The sequence below is a fragment of the Salvelinus namaycush genome, chromosome 16, assembly GCF_016432855.1.
Source record: "Salvelinus namaycush isolate Seneca chromosome 16, SaNama_1.0, whole genome shotgun sequence".
NCBI classification, from domain to species: domain Eukaryota; kingdom Metazoa; phylum Chordata; class Actinopteri; order Salmoniformes; family Salmonidae; genus Salvelinus; species Salvelinus namaycush.
The window spans coordinates 3,959,598-3,976,444 of NC_052322.1; the positions used below are offsets into that span (position 1 = coordinate 3,959,598).

At 44.1% G+C, this 16,847-nt stretch overlaps 1 protein-coding gene across 2 annotated transcripts in view; it reads left to right on the forward strand.

The window, feature by feature from the left end:
* prodh2 (proline dehydrogenase 2) overlaps positions 1 to 4,972 on the forward strand; it is a 29,888-nt gene extending 24,916 nt beyond the window's left edge. The window contains exons 9-11 of one of the 2 annotated variants that reach the window (XM_039010340.1): positions 3,826 to 3,936; positions 4,101 to 4,189; positions 4,633 to 4,814. In XM_039010340.1, the coding sequence (XP_038866268.1) occupies positions 3,826 to 3,936; positions 4,101 to 4,189; positions 4,633 to 4,814 (382 nt within the window). Of the gene's footprint in view, positions 1 to 3,825; positions 3,937 to 4,100; positions 4,190 to 4,632 lie in introns of both variants that reach the window. The other variant, XM_039010341.1, reaches the window with a different exon arrangement.
* The last annotated feature ends 11,875 nt before the right edge of the window (positions 4,973 to 16,847 follow it).

Below are 16,847 nucleotides of genomic sequence, written 5' to 3' on the forward strand. Positions count from 1 at the left end.
AATATATAGGCTTCCTGTATATGTGATAATATGAAGCACATGTTCAGATTACCTTCACAGTACCAAACAAGTTTGTAAAGGGAAAATAAAATCCTACCTTGGTTTTCAAAACCTCCCAACAATGACTCTCCCCATGTCAAGTCCATTTAACTCCTGTCAGTCAATTTATTCATCTAAGCCATGAGCGGTCCTGTGGCTATAACTTTTAGCCTCTTTCTAAGGTTGTTCTGAAGACTCGGGCTGTAGTGTCTATCTTTTCAGAGTGGGTGTCCTCTTTACCCTTATCTACAAGGCTTGCTACCACCAAAAGCGCCTTGGTTCGGGCATATTCAAAAACTTTTTTCTGAGGGCTCTTTGTTTTTTTGTTTTTTTTACGTCTGAGGTATAGGATGTTAATTTATTGTATATCCCACCCACTCTTTTGCTAGTTTAATCCCTCCAGTCGTTTCAAGCTCCCTACCTTTTTGTATGTTGTGCAGCCCAACTATTAACTATATATGACAAGTCAGGGGATATACAGTACCAGTCAAACGTTTGGACACACCTACTCATTCAAGGGTTTTTCTTTATTTTTACAATTTTCTAAATTGTAGAATAATAGTGAAGACATCAAAATTAGGAAATAAAACATATGGAATCATGTAGTAACCAAAAATATGTAAAACAAATCAAAGTAGCTGCCCTTTGCCTTGATGACAGCTTTGCACACTCTTGGCATTCTCTCAACCAGCTTCACCTGGAATGCTTTTCCAACAGTCTTGAAGTTCCCACACATGCTGAGCACTTGTTGGCTGCTTTTCCTTCAATCTACGGTCCAACTCATCCCAAACCATCTCAATTTGGTTGAGGTTGGGTGATTGTGGAGGCCAGGTCATCTGATGCACCACTCCATCACTGTCATTCTTGGTCAAATAGCCCTTACACAGCCTGGAGGTGTGTTGGGTTATTGTCCCACTAAGTGCAAACCAGATGAGATGTCGTATCGCTGCAGAATGCTGTGGTAGCCATGCTGGTTAAGTGTGCCTTGAATTCTAAATATATCACTGACAGTGTCACCAGCAAAGCACCCCCACACCATAACACCTCTTCCTCCATGCTTCACGGTGGGAACCACACATGCAGAGATCATCCATTCACCTATGTCTCACAAAGACATGGCGGTTGGTACCAAAAATCTCAAATTTGGACAGATTTCCACCCGTCTAATGTCCATTGCTCGTGTTTCTTGGCCCAAGCAAGTCTCTCCTTATTATTGGTGTCCTTTAGTAGTGGTTTCTTTGCAGAAATTCGACCATGAAGGCCTGATTCACGTAGTCTCCTTTGAACAGTTGATGTTGAGATGTGTCTGTTACTTGAACTCTGTGAAGCATTTATTTGGGCTGCAATCTGAGGTGTAGTTAACTATAATGAACTTATCCTCTGCAGTAGAGGTAACTCTGGGTCTTCCTTTCCTGTGGCGGTCCTCATGAGAGACAGTTTCATCATAGTGCTTGATGGTTTTTGCGACTGCACTTGAAGAAACTTTCAAAGTTCTTGACATTTTCCAGATTGACTAACCTTCATTTCTTAAAGTAATGATGGACTGTCATTTCTCTTTGCTTATTTGAGATGTTCTTGCCATAATATGGACTTGGTCTTTTACCAAATAGGGCTATCTTCTGTATATCACCCCTACCTTGTCACAACAAAACTGAATGTCTCAAAGGAAAGAAATGCCACAAATGAACTTTTAACAAGGCACACCTGTTAATTGAAATGCTTTCCAGGTGACTACCTCATGAAGCTGGTTGAGAGAATGCCAAGAGTGTGCAAAGCTGTCATCAAGGCAAAGGGTAGCTACTATGAAGAATCTCAAATATAAAATATATTTTGATTTGTTTAACACTTTTTTGGTTACTACATGATTCCATATGTGTTATTTCATAGTTTTGTTGTCATCACTATTTTTCTACAATGTAGGAAATAGTACAAATACAGAAAAACCCTTGAATCATTAGGTGTGTCCAAACTTTTGACTGGTACTGGACGTTTGCTTGTTCTTGAACTGCAAATTGCATCTACTCCGAGCACTTTGTCAGTGGATGCACTGCCCCCATCCCCCCCAAGTCCCCACCTCCCTCTCCCACTGAGTCTGACTTGCTAGTAGGCCTACTAGCTAGTGGAGGTGCCGGTGGTGATGCTGAACTGGAGGGATTAGCATCTTTGCTAGCTAAGGCATCGCCATCAGGAGCAGTTTGCCCCTCACTCCTCTCCTCTGGCACTGACTGATCTCTGGCTCGTTCTGGGTTCGATTCAACATATTTCTCTGAATTTATGGACTTGAAAAATGTCATCAAACTCGATTGCCTTGTCTTATCCATTTTTGATCTGGCTTTCCTACAATTCAAATTCAGTAGGGAGACAACTAGCCTAGGCTACGTAATGTGATTACATAGGGACCTCTTCACTAGCTGACCACCACTACCAAGACCTGTGTCAAGATAAGTTACTTAGCCCACCGGCCCTCCCCATAACCTCTATATACAAATAAGAGAGCAGGTCTGGAATCAGTGTGGCAGGATAGGATGATTACACAGAATTGTCACCGTGCTTTTACATTATGGTCTTCCTCGGGGGCGGGAGAAATAACGAGGAGGTAACTTGATTCGAATTTTATTAGAATGTCTACAGTGCGAACAGTGAAACAATTTGTAAATCATGCCTTGAGAGCTACCGGATCAAGGCAAATGGGTGCCGGAACAAACAAAGTCAAATCAGAGAGGTGCCGGATCCTGTTCCTGGCAGGATCTGGCTCAAATTAAGCACTGGATTGGTGTTAGCCTGGACAATTTGTTTTTGCAAATGACATAATTTCCATAACTATTCAGACCCTTTACTCAATACTTTGTTGAAGCACTTTTGGCAGCGATTACAGCCTTGTGTCTTCTTGGGTATGACGCTACAAGCTTGGCACACCTGTATTTGGGGAGTTTCTCCCATTCTTCTCTGCAGATCCTCTCAAGCTCTGTAAGGTTGGATGGGGAGCGTAAATGCTCTGGCTGGGCCACTCAAGGACATTCAGAGACTTGTCCCAAAGCCACTCCTGCGTCGGGCTGTCAAACCCTAGCTGGCTCGATAGGTTCTTGCCCCGGTTGGCTCGGAAAGCGCCCATCCCACGTTGGACCTCAGCCAGATCGTCAGGTTTTACGCCCAGACGGTTCGTCAGGCTGCTATGCTTCAGCCGGATCATCGGGCTCCCACGCCCCAGCGGGATCGACAGGCGTTTCTCGCCTCGGCCGGATTGTCAGGCTCCTATGCCTCAGCTGGCTCACCAGGCTCCCATGCCTTTGTCGGTTCGTCGGGAGTTTACGCCCAGCCGGCTTGCTCAGCACCCGTGCCTCGGCCGGCCCGTCAGGCTCGCCCAGGTGGGACGCCGGGTGGCGCTTCTAGAGGGTGGGGTACTGTCAACGCTCTCCCTCCTTGGCGCAGGCTCCCCAGCATTACGCACTCCTGCCACCATCAGTATGCACACCTGCCTTTCCCCGTCACGCGCATCTGCACTCATTGGACTCACCTGGACTCAATCATCAAATTAAGCACTGGATTGGTGTTAGCCCGGACTAGAGGGAGTTTCCACCATATCTCTTATAACAGTTGTTTCATTTGAAATCCATGAAACAGGAGTGAACAAGTGCACATTTCGCGAGAAAAAGATTGATTATCGGGAATGTTTTTAACCATTAATGGTTTTGTTACGATATGTTCATTTAGAAATATCATTGATATGGTAATGCTATGTCACAACATGCCATTGTGTATCTCCATAATGTTGTCGTGCTCCTGTAGTTATAACGGATCGTTGGACGTCCTGCTGGAACTCATCTCCCGGGACCCTCAGCGCTACCGGATCATAGTCGCCACGCACAACGAGGTGTCCGTCAGGCGTGCAGTTCAACGGTAAGATTCACACATGTTTCACCTCAAATGTAGAAATATTCCTGTCCATTTAGGGGAACCTCTTTTGGCTCAAGAGCACCCCCAGAGGTAAAAGTTATGTAAAGCCTCGAATGCAGCACATCCATTACATGACATTGAATTGGTATTGTGACATCTGTCCTAAGGATGGGAGAGCTGGGAATAGACAAAGATGGTGGATCTGTGTGTTTTGGTCAACTGTTGGGGATGTGTGACCATGTGTCTCTCACTCTCGGTAAGGTTCCTTTCTCTCTTCAAATCCAACTTCTATTCAAGTGTATCGTCAAGGAAACTCAAGTCCCTATCCTGCCTTTCCTTGCTTAGCTACATAGATTAAGATAGTGTTGTGCATAATATTTACTTTTTTCTTCCCATATCCATCTTTCCTTGTTTCTCTGCCTCTCTCTATCCTTCCCTCTTCCTCTCCTCTCTCTGTCTCCTCTCCCCCACCCATCCTCTCTAACCTCTCCCTCTTTACTTCCTTGTCCTTTCTCTGTCCCTCTCTCCTGCCTTTGTCTCTCTCTCTCTCTCTCTCTCTCTCTCCTGTCCTCCCTCTGTCCCCTCAACGCCCTCTCTTTATCTCCTTGTCCTTTCCCTCTGTCTTTCTCTGTCCTTTGCTTCTGTGTCTCTTTTTCTCCACCTCTCCCCCTTTTTTTTTACCCTATATCCTCCCCCTAGCCCAGCAGGGTTACTTAGTGTACAAGTCGGTGCCATATGGCTCGGTGGACAGCACCCTGCCCTACCTGGTGCGCCGTGCCCAGGAGAACCGTACCGTGCTGCAGGGAATCCGCAAGGAGAGAGACCTCCTGAGACTGGAGCTCCACAGGAGGCTGCGGCAGGGGCTCAGACAGGGAAGCTAGGGGTAGGGAGGATGGGGAAGCGGGGATGGTGTGGGCTAAATTTGCATTAAAGACAGTCAATTCAGGAAGTAAACTGAAACTCTTATTCAATCATTTTAAAAAGGCCATCTACTTTTACTTATTTCTCAATAAAGGATAAGCAAATTATGTCAAAAGTTTTTCAATTTTTCAATTTTTTTATTTAAAACACCTGAATTTATTGACTTTACCTCATTTCTCAAGATTTCCAGCCGTTGCCTAATCTATACACACATGATTGAAATCAACACAGGTAGGCTGTTGCATTGTTTTCAAATAGGTTGCTTATTTGTCAGATAAACCAGAACCTACAGGCTGCAGCCCAATATATTTTTTAACTATACAAATTTGCCTAGTAAAGTAAATCAGATGATAGCAATTTCTCCAATTCCCTTTCTACAAACAACCCACTCAATCTCTAGACCAGATTTGATTCATTCAAACCGTTAATAACCATGCACTTTGTTTGAACTGGCAGTTGGCCGTAATCAACAATAATGATACTGTCAACAAATTACATTGACAACGTGATACATAATTTCCCGAAACCCAATCCAGTTGATAAATGTAGAATGTTGCTGCGTTCATGCATTTCTACACCGTTTTTTCATAACCACTACCTGTCACGATTGACCATGGGAGAGAGAGAGGACCAAGGCGCAGCGTGTAAAGAATACATCTTCTCTTTATTAAGGAGATGACCAAACGAAGCAAAACAACAAACTAGACGACCGTGAAGCTACAACCGAACAAAATGCAAACATGCAACCTAGACACAGACCTAGACAATGACCCAACAAAAACATGATGCCCATGGCTGCCTAAAATATGGCTCCCAATCAGAGACAAATGAAAGACATCTGTCTCTGATTGAGAACCACTCAGGCAACCATAGACATACCTAGAACATTCACTCAACCATAGACATACCTAGAAACATTCACTCAACACAAACCCATAAACTAAACCCAACACCCCCTTTTCCATATAACCAACCAAAACGAGACAAAACACAAACATTCACCATGTCACACCCTGACCTAACTAAAATAATAATGAAAACAAAGATAACTAAGGCCAGGGTGTGACACTACCAGCCTATACATAATCTTTCGTGGACAGACGTACGTAACATAAATGGTACCATAGCATCTGACTGTGGGATGCGACGACTAATGAGGAACTTGTGGAACAGTATCCGGTGTGGTGATACTGATGGTTTGTTGAACCTGATGGTTTGTTTACATAGCAGGTTAGGAGAACTAACGCAGCAGGTTAGGAGAACTAACGTAGCAGGTTAGGAGAACTAACGCAGCAGGTTAGGAGAACTAACGTAGCAGGTTAGGAGAACTAATGTAACAGGTTAGGAGAATGAAGTTAGTGTTAGGAAAAGGGTTAGGGTTAGGCTTAGCTAAAATGGTACAGTTCAACAACTGTAGTCCCTGACGCGACAACTAGATAGAGATGTAGGCCTACGCCATCTAGCCACAAGTCTTGACAAACCATAAGTGTCGACAAACTATCATTATCATCACACTTGTGTGCAGATTTTCCATTTCTGATCATTTTGACAAATCCCGATTTTGCAGGTGCTCCATCTTTCAAATATCTGAAGAGGAGGGGGACATTTGGCCCATAGACTTGCCTGAAACTTGCAAAGAGATGGGCAGCTTCCACGCTTCCACGCTGCTTCCGCTCCTCGCTCTAGTGTCTTTTCTAACACTTTTCTAAAGGGGTGGTGGGGGGGTCCTATACAGTGCATTCGAAAAGTACAGCCATATTCTAAAATGGAATATATCATTTTTTCCCCTCATCAATCTACACACAATACCCCACAATGACAAAGCAAAAACAGGTTTTTATACATTTTTGCAAATTTATGAAAGATAAAAACTTAAATATCAGATTTACGTACAGTTGAAGTCGGAAGGTTAACATACACTTAGGTTGGAGTCATTAACTAGTTTTTCAACCACTCCACAAATTTCTTGTTAACGAACTATAGTTTTGGCAAGTCGGTTAGGACATCTACTTTGTGAATGACACAAGTCATTTTTCCAACAATTGTTTAGACAGATTATTTAAATTATAATTCACTGTATCACAATTCCAGTGGGTCAGAAGTTTACATACACTAAGTTGATTGTGCCTTTAAACAGCTTGGGAAATTCCGGGAAATTATGTCATGGCTTTAGAAGCTTCTGATAGGCTAATTGACATAATTTCAGTCAATAGGAAGTGTACCTGTGGATGTATTTCAAGGCCTACCTTCAAAATCAGTGCATCTTTGCTTGACATCATGGGAAAATCAAAAGAAATCAGCCAAGACCTCAGAAAAGGAATTGTAGACCTCCACAAGTCTGGTTCATCCTTGGGAGCAATTTCCAAACGCCTGAAGGTACCAAGTTCATCTATACAAACAATAGTACACAAGTATAAACACCATGGGACCACGCAGCTGTCATACCACTCAGGAAGGAGATTCTGTCTCCTAGAGATGTCCTCCGGAAGGCCATAGTGCCGGAAGACCAACTGGAACAGTGCCTCAGCGACCTGGAGAGCGGTAGGGAGACCAGAGAGAGAGATAAAAAGGTAGGATTTAGAGAATCTGTCCACAACAATCATAATAGTAGTGAAACTCTCAGAAGAGGGGAGATCAGTGACGAAATCAATGGACAGATGAGACCAAGGCTGCTGAGGCACGGGAAGGAGAAGGAGTTTCCCTGCTGGAGCGTGCTGGAGAGATTTAGTTTGGGCACATACGGCGCAGGAGTTGACATTAGCGAGTGAGTTCCTGCACCAAGGTGGGCCACCAGTACTTTCCGGAGATAGATTGAATAGTGATACCTGGATGTCCAGCGATGAGAGATGTGAGCGCCTAGGTCAACAGCTGATCCCTTATTCCCGTGGGAACGTAGGTCCCAAAGCACGGGGGCAACAACTCGGGAGAGCGGAATGATGGGTGCACTCAGGACAGGAACCTCTCCCGAATCATAAAAGACGGGACAGGGCATCGGCTTTGATGTTCTTTGAACCTGGGCGATATGATAAGGTGAAGTCGAATCTAGTGAAGAAAAGGGCCCACTTTGCTTGGCGCGCAGCCACCTCGCGGTTCATATGTACTCCAGGTTCCAATGGTTGGTGAGGATGAGAAATAGATCCTCTAATGCCAACTTCACCTCTAAGAGCTCCGGTCGCTGACGTCATAGTACCTCTCTGCAGGAGACAGTTTTTTTGAGTAGTATGCACATGGATATAATTTCTGTGGGTTACCTTGATGTTGGGACAGGACGGCCCCCACGCCCACTTCTGAAGTGTCCACCTCAACCATGAAGGGCAGCGTAGGATGGGTGTTTGAGCCACGGGCGGAGGTGAAACGCCCTATCAGTATAGGGAAGGACTCTTTGGCTGCAGTACTCCACACCAACTTACGGGGACCACCCCTGAGGAGAAAGGTGAGAGGAGAGGCGATGGAGCTGAAGTTCCTAATGAAGCGGCGGTAGAAGTTGGCAAATCCCCAAAAACCGTTGTAGCCCCTTTATGGTTGTTGGGACTGGCCATGACCTGACTGCATCGACCTTCCTCTCCTCCATCATCACTGCCTGTGGACTGATCTGGTATCCTAAGAAGGAGACCGCAGCCTGATGGAACTGGCACTTCTCCGCTTTCACATACAAGTGATTCTCCAGGAGGCGTTCTAGGACTACTCTGACGTGGGTAATGTGATCCTCCAAGGTGGCTGAGTAGACCAGGATGTCGTCGACATACACGACGACTTGGCGCCTGGGCATGTCCCGGAACACCTTGTTACCAAATGCCTGGAACACCGACGGAGCATTGGCTAATCCATAAGGAATTACCAAGTACTCTTAGTGGCCAGACATTGTGCTGAATGCCGTTTTCCATTCATCCTCCTCCCGGATGCGGTGTAGATTGTAGGCACTCCAAAGGTCCCATTTGGTCAAAAAAAAGTGCCGCGCGGAGCTGTTAGATCGCGGCCCGGCACCAACTGGAGAGGGTAGCGGGACTTGGTGGTGATGGGATTGCAGCCTCTGTAATCAATGCACGAGCGTAGAGCTCCGTCCCTCTTAGCCACGAAGAAGAAGCCTGCTGATGCAGTGGAGGTGGACTTGTGGATGAAACCCTGTTGGAGAGCCTCCTGGATGTACTCCTCTATAGCCTTGGTTTTAGCTACCGACAGAGGGTAGATGCGGCTGCACGCAGAGCCTGCAAGCAGGTTGATGGCACACTACCAGGGGCGATGAGGAGGGAGACAAGTGGTGCGGGTCTCACTCTCGAAGAAGGTTATCCAGATGGATAGCTATCGGTCCAAGGAAAGGTTGCCGTCCCTACAATCCAACTCCATCTGGACCTCTTTTTCCTCCCCACAGCGATGATGACACGTCTTTGTCTGGTGCAGCCTAAAAACTTCAACATGTTGTTTTGCTCCCCACAGCGATGATAACACGTCTTTGTCTGGTGTAGCCTAAAAACTTTGACATGTTGTACAAACAACATAATCGACATGTTGTACAACAAACTTCCTAGTCTATTGTAACAGTCGCTATTACAGGACACAGACAAGCAGTTGAAGGCCTCAACATACTTCAGTTCGAGGCTAGCCGAAGTCGGCTAGGCGAACCGAACTAGGGTGCTGGCATACTCCCTTAAAAGACATTCGCTTCAGAAAAGCGGAAATAGTACTGTTGTCCATTTCGAGAAGCTGTAGCCAGTATATGCTTCCTCAAAATAGTCCGAATTAATCTAAGATAACTCAAGAAATATGTCATTGATTTTGACGTTTTTACAGAGATCTTAGTCATGCAATTTTACATCTAACTAAGATGGTTGGTGCAGTATTTCTAAATGAAAAAATGTGCATGAAAACGAGTCGTCTCTCCTTGAATGACAAAACTTTACTGAAGAATCCCTACTGTTGACCAATTTCCAACTAAGGGAAGTAGACTTTGGCTACCGACTTCAGCTTGCCTCAAGAAAAAATGTTGTGTGCCCGAACAACCGAAAAACCCTTACCGAATTCCTAAACGAAAGAAAACCGTCACAAAATGTCCTCATAATATACAGTACCAGTCAACGTTTAGACACACCTACTCATTCCATGGTTTTTCTTTATATTTACTATTTTCTACATGGTAGAATAATAGTGAAGACATCAACACTATGAAATAACACATATGGAATCATGTAGGAACCAAAACAAGTGTTAAATATAATATATTTTATATTTGAGATTCTTCAAAGTAGCCACCCTTTGCCTTGATGACAGCTTTGCACACTCTTGGTATTCTCTCAACCAGCTTCATGAGATAGTCACCTGGAATGCATTTCAATTAACAGGTGTGCCTTGTTAAAAGTTAATTTGTGGAATGTATTTACTTTTTAATGCATTTGAGCCAATAAGTTGTGTTGTGACAAGGTAGGGGTGGTATACAGATGATTGCCCTATTTGGTAAAAGTCCATATTATGGCAAGAACAGCTCCAAAAATCAAAGAGAAAACGACAGTCCATCATTACTTTAAGACATGAAGGTCAGTCAATCAGGAAAATGTCAAGAACAAGTGCAGTCGCAAAAACCATCAAGTGCTATGATGAAACAACCTCTATGTTGAAACTGGCTCTCATGAGGACCGCCACAGGAAAGGAAGACGCAGAGTTATGAGAGAAAATATAGTACTTACAGGAAGGAAGTTCCGAGAAGGAGAAGTTCCCAAAAACGTATTGAAGGAATTCTTTCCAAAATAACACATCTTCAAATATAAGTAATTGGAACACAAAATAACACATTTAACATGGTGGAGATAGAAACACAGTAAACAGAAGACATAGAAGGCACAGTATGTGGGTATGTGTGGATGTATTGTGATGGAAGGTGTGGCGTGTGTTTTTGGTGTTTGGTGAAGGGTGGCGTTAAGTGAGTGAGAAAGGAAATGGTTGCATATCCCAGAACCAATGTGTGTCTGTGAGCAGGGCTTGTGAGAGAGACCTTTCAATTTTGTGCAGATGAGGGATATACATTTTATATGAATTAAACATCTCATTTGTTTCTGTATTGTTCTATCGTGATGGACCTACATTTAAAAATAAATTATACATCTAATTCATTTATTTTATTGTCCTATCATAATGGAATGGTCCACAACCCTATACCCTAGACCCCCACCTGAATGACCCATACACTAAAGAGAAGTCCATATCTGTTTTATGGGCCTGCTGTAAGCTGCCTATATGCAGCCAAAACAGAAAGATAAAAGTGGTCAGAGACCTTCTAGAGCAGCACCGCCCCCTCAAGATTCTGAGCCCGCCTGGCAGGGTTGGTCCTACAAAGCCAGAGCCACCTGATGGGAGAGCATAATATACAAGGAAATTCTCAAAGCTGCTAATGAGAACCTTGATGGCCTTGTACCGAGCCGGTGGGGATTCTGGTGGGGTACCCCCACCCAGGTAGTGGCAGTGCTGGCAACACTAGCTGCAGTAACCCATGGGGAGGGGGTCACACTCGGACAATCAGAGAGTGGGCGTACTATTGTGGCCCTGGTGGCACAAAATAATTAAAGGTCTGACTGCACAGAGATGCTTGGGAAAATGGTCACAACAGGGGACAGGCGTGCGTGTGTTTCAGGGGAACGGGTGGATCTGATCTCCATCACCTAGGTCTTGACAATTTTTGCTCAATCTTGCATGCTTTCTCAAACAGCTGTAACTGTATATCTATTCATACAGCAGGTCCTTTCTTGAGTTGGGCTCTGGAATGTAACAACCGTTGAGCATCTGAGCTTATGGTTGAGGGTGGGGAAAGGGGTTGACAGTGTAAGAGTGTGTGTGTGTGTGTGTGTGTGCGTGCGTGTGTGTATGTATGTATCCCACATCTGTTGCATGGGGGTGAGGATGTTAGGGATAATATAGGAGGAATCAGAATAATTGTTTGCTAAAATAATATTTGCTTGAAAAAAATGTAAACCTGGTTATAGGAAACAATCGTTTGCACAAACTGCTGACATTATTACGCATATGAATTGTAAATGATGGAAATTAAGATACGCAAGATATTTGAATATATATGTATTTTTAATAGCTATATATAAAGAAAATTGAGGTGAGAGCATTGGAAATACTTTTAGCAGTTGATCTGCTTCTGTTCTGTGGGTGGCACTGTGGTGGGTCTTTTCGAAGGATGGGTCCTGGCCTTTCGGGGGGCCTAGGGATCCGGGGGAACGTGGGTGGTCTGTCGGTCACTGGGATGACAATCCAACTTGGGAGGGGCTTTGGCAGGTGGAGTAGTGGAGAACAATTGGCGTCACTACTCACTGGACCCTTATGATCACTCGGCTACGCATGCCTCTCCTTAATATGCCTTGTCCATTGCTGTTCTGGTTAGTGATTATTGTCTTATTTCACTGTAGAGCCTCTAGTCCTGCTCAATATACCTTATCCAACCTTTCAGTTCCACCACCCACACATGCGATGACATCACCTGGTTTCAATGATGTTTCTAGAGACAATATCAATATCTCATCATCACTCAATGCCTAGGTTTACCTCCACTGTATTCACATCCTACCATACCTTTGTCTGTACATTATACCTTGAAGCTATTTTATCGCCCCCAGAAACCTGCTCCTTTTACTCTCTGTTCCGGACGTACTAGACAACCAGTTCTTATAGCCTTTAGCCGTACCCTTATCCTACTCCTCCTCTGTTCCTCTGGTGATGTCGAGGTTAACCCAGGCCCTGCAGCACCTAGCTCCACTCCTATTCCCCAGGTGCTCTCATTTGTTGACTTCTGTAACCATAAAAGCCTTGGTTTCATGCTTGTTAACTTCTTGAGCCTATGGGGGGTGCTGTTTCGACTTAGCATAAATTCGTCTCCAAATTAAACTGCCTAGTACTCAATTCTTGCTCGTACAATATGCATATTATTGTTATTATTGGATAGAAAACACTCTCTAGTTTCTATAGCCGTTTGAATTATGTCTCTGAGTGGAACAGAACTCATTCTACAGCACTTTTCCTGACAGGGAGTGAGATTTCAGAAATCTTGGCCTCTGGTCCCAGGTCAGTTTTAATGTCCCTGTAAATGCTATGAGGATACAAACACTGCCCACGCCTTCCTCTAGATGTCAGTAAGAGGTGACAATTTGAATGGAGTCGATTGCGCAATCAGGGCCTGTATAAAAGAGCACAAGGCGGAAGTAGCTTTCTTTTCTTCCTGCGCCTGACGCACGATGGACGTCGGGACTGGCCTCCTTCCAAGCTTTGGTTTAGCCACTTATATATCGCCGGTCATGTTTTTACTCGTTATAGGTGTTAAAAACATCATAAGGTAGTTAATTTAAACCGTTTTATAGCAATTTATATCCGTTTAGTGCGATTTTGAGGCATTTCTTTGTGATGCACTTTGAAGCGCTGGGCACGTTTCCAGTACCGGTCGAACGTTAGTGGCCATTTCGACGGGACAAGAGGACATCTTTCGACCAAAAGACGATTAGACCAGAGAAAGGATACATTGCCCAAGATTCTGATGGAAGATCAGCTCATAGTAAGAACTATTTATGATGATAAATCGTTGTTCTGTTGAAAAATGTTAAACGCATATATCGCCATTTTTTTTTGTGTAGCTTCGCTTTGGCGAACCCTGTATTGCACAGTAAGGATAATTTTAGAAATGTAATTCAGCGATTGCATTAAGAACTAATTTGTCTTTCAATTGATATCCAACTTTTATTTTTTTTAGTCAAGTTTATGAATAGCTTTTGATAAAAATAGGTGTCTTTCCAACATGGCGCCGGGCAGATTGCTTGAGTAGTTGGACACTATTTCCATTGTGTAAGCACGATTTGTGCCGCTAAATATGCACATTTTCGAACAAACTCTATATGTATGTTGTAATATGATGTTACAGGAGTGTCATCGGAAGAATTCTGAGAAGGTTAGTGAAAAAATTAATATATTTTGGCGATGATAACGTTATCGCTCTCTTTGGCTTGAATCAATGCTCGGGTAACGTTTGCACATGTGGTATGCTAATATAACGATTTATTGTGTTTTCGCTGTAAAACACTTAGAGAATCTGAAATATTGTCTGAATTCACAAGATCTGTGTCTTTCCATTGCTATGCGCTGTGTATTTTTAAGAAATGTTTTATGATGAGTAAATTGGTAATACACGTTGCTCTCTGTAGTAATTCTAGTCGCTTTGGTGAGATTTGTGATGGTGGCTGCAATGGCAAACTATGATTTATACCTGAAATATGCACATTTTTCTAACAAAACCTATGCTATACAATAAATATGTTATCAGACTGGCATCTGATGAAGTTTTTTCTTGGTTAGTGGCTATTTATATCTTTATTTGGTCGAATTTGTGATAGCACCTGATGGAGTAAGAAACTGATGGAGTTAGAAAAGTGGTGTCTTTTGCTAACGTGGTTAGCTAATAGATTTACATATTTTGTCTTCCCTGTAAAACATTTTAAAAATCAGAAATGATGGCTTTATTCACAAGATCTGTATCTTTCATTTGGTGTCTTGGACTTGTGATTTAATGATATTTAGATGCTACTATTTAATTGTGACGCTATGCTAGCGATGCTAATCAGTGGGGGGTGGGTGGGGGGTGCTCCCCAAGTGGGACGCTAGCGTCCCGCGACCCCAGAGAGGTTAACATTAGAAGCCTCCTCCCTTAGTTGGTTTTATTCACTGCTTTAGCACACTCTGCCAACCCAGATGTCCTAGCCGTGTCGGAATCCTGGCTTAGGAAGACTACCAAAAACCCTGAAATTTCCATCCCTAACTATAACATTTTCCGACAAGATAGAACTGCCAAAGGGGGCGGTGTTGCAATCTACTGCAGGGATAGCCTGCAGAGTTCTATATTACTATCCAGGTCTGTACACAAACAGTTCGAGCTTCTACTTGAAAAAATCCACCTTTCCAGAAACAAGTCTCTCACTGTTGCCGCTTGCTATAGACCACCCTCTGCCCCCAGCTGTGCTCTGGACTCCATATGTGAACTGATTGCCCCCCATCTATCTTCAGAGCTCGTGCTGTTAGGTGACCTAAACTGGGACATGCTTAACACCCCGGCCATCCTACAATCTAAGCTTGATGACCTCAATCTCACACAAATTATCAATAAACCTACCAGGTAGAACCCCAAAGCTGTAAACACGGGCACCCTCATAGTTATCATCCTAACCAACTTGCCCTCCAAATACACCTCTGCTGTTTTCAACCAAGATCTCAGCGATCACTGCCTCATTGCCTGCATACGTAATGGGTCTGCGGACAAACGACCACCCCTCATCACTGTCAAACGCTCCCTAAAACACTTCAGCATGCAGAAGGATATTGACCTCATCCCGTCAGTAGAGGATGCATGGTTATTCTTTAAAAGTGCCTTCCTCACCATGTTAAATAAGCATGCCCCATTCAAAAAATGTAGAACCAGGAACAGATATAGCCCTTGGTTCTCTCCAGACCTGACTGCCGTTGACCAGCACAAAAACATCCTGTGGCGTTCTGCATTAGCATCAAATAGCCCCCGTGACATGCAATTTTTTCAGGGAAGTTAGGAACCAATATACACAGGGAGTTAGGAAAGCTAAGGCTTTTTCAAGCACAAATTTGCATCCTGCAGCACAAACTCAAAAAAGTTATTGGGCACTGTAAAGTCCATGGAGAAAAGAGCACCTCCTCCCAGCTGTCCACTGCACTGAGGCTAGGAAACACTGTCACCACTGATAAATTCACTATAATTGAGAATTTCAACAAGCATTTTTCTACGGCTGGCCATGCTTTCCACCTGGCTACCACTACCCCGGTCAACAGCCCTGCACCCCCCACAGCAAATCGCCCAAGCCTCCCCCATTTCTCCTTCACCCAAATCCAGATAGCTGATGTTCTGAAAGAGCTGCAAAATCTGGACCCCTACAAATCAACCGGGCTACACAATCTGGACCCTATCTTTCTAAAATTATCTGCCGAAAATGTTGCAACCCCTATTACTAGCCTGTTCAACCTCTTTCGTATCGTCTGAGATTCCCAAAGATTGGAAAGCAGCAGCAGCCATCCCCCTCTTCAAAGGGGGAGACACTCTAGACCCAAACTGCTACAGACCTATATCTATCCTACCCTGCTTTTCTGAGGTATTCTAAAGCCCAGCTAACAAACAGATTACCGAACATTTCGAATCCCACCGTACCTTCTCCGCTATGCAATCTGGTTTCAGAGCTGGTCATGGGTGCACCTCAGCCACGCTCAAGGTCCTAAACGATATCATAACCGCCATCGATAAGAGACAATACTGTGCAGCCGTATTCATCGACCTGGCCAAGGCTTTTGACTCTGTCAATCACCACATTCTTATCGGCAGACTCAACAGCCTTGGTTTCTCAAATGATTGCCTCGCCTGGTTCACCAACTACTTATCTGATAGAGTTCAGTGTATCAAATAGGAGGGCCTGTTGTCCGGACCTCTGGCAGTCTCTATGGAGGTGCTACAGGGTTCAATTCTCGGGCCGACTCTCTTCTCTCTATACATCAATGATGTCGCTCTTGCTGCTGGTGATTCTCTGATCCACCTCTACGCAGACGACATCATTCTGTATACTTCTGGCCCCTCTTTATACACTGTGTTAACTAACCTCCAGACGAGCTTCAATGCCACACAACTCTCCTTCCGTGGCCTCCAACTGCTCTTAAATGCAAGTAAAACTAAATGCATGCTCTTCAACCGATCGCTGCCCGCACCTGCCCGCCTATCCAGCATCACTAATCTGGATGGTTCTGACTTAGAATATGTAGACAACTACAAATACCTAGGTGTCTGGTTAGACTGTAAACTCTCCTTTCAGACTCACAATAACTTCTTATGGCTGGGGGCAGTATTGAGTAGCTTGGATGAATAAGGTGCCCAGAGTAAACTGCCTGCTACTCAGGCCCAGTTGCTAATATATGCATATTAGTAGATTTGGATAGAAAACACTCTGAAGTTT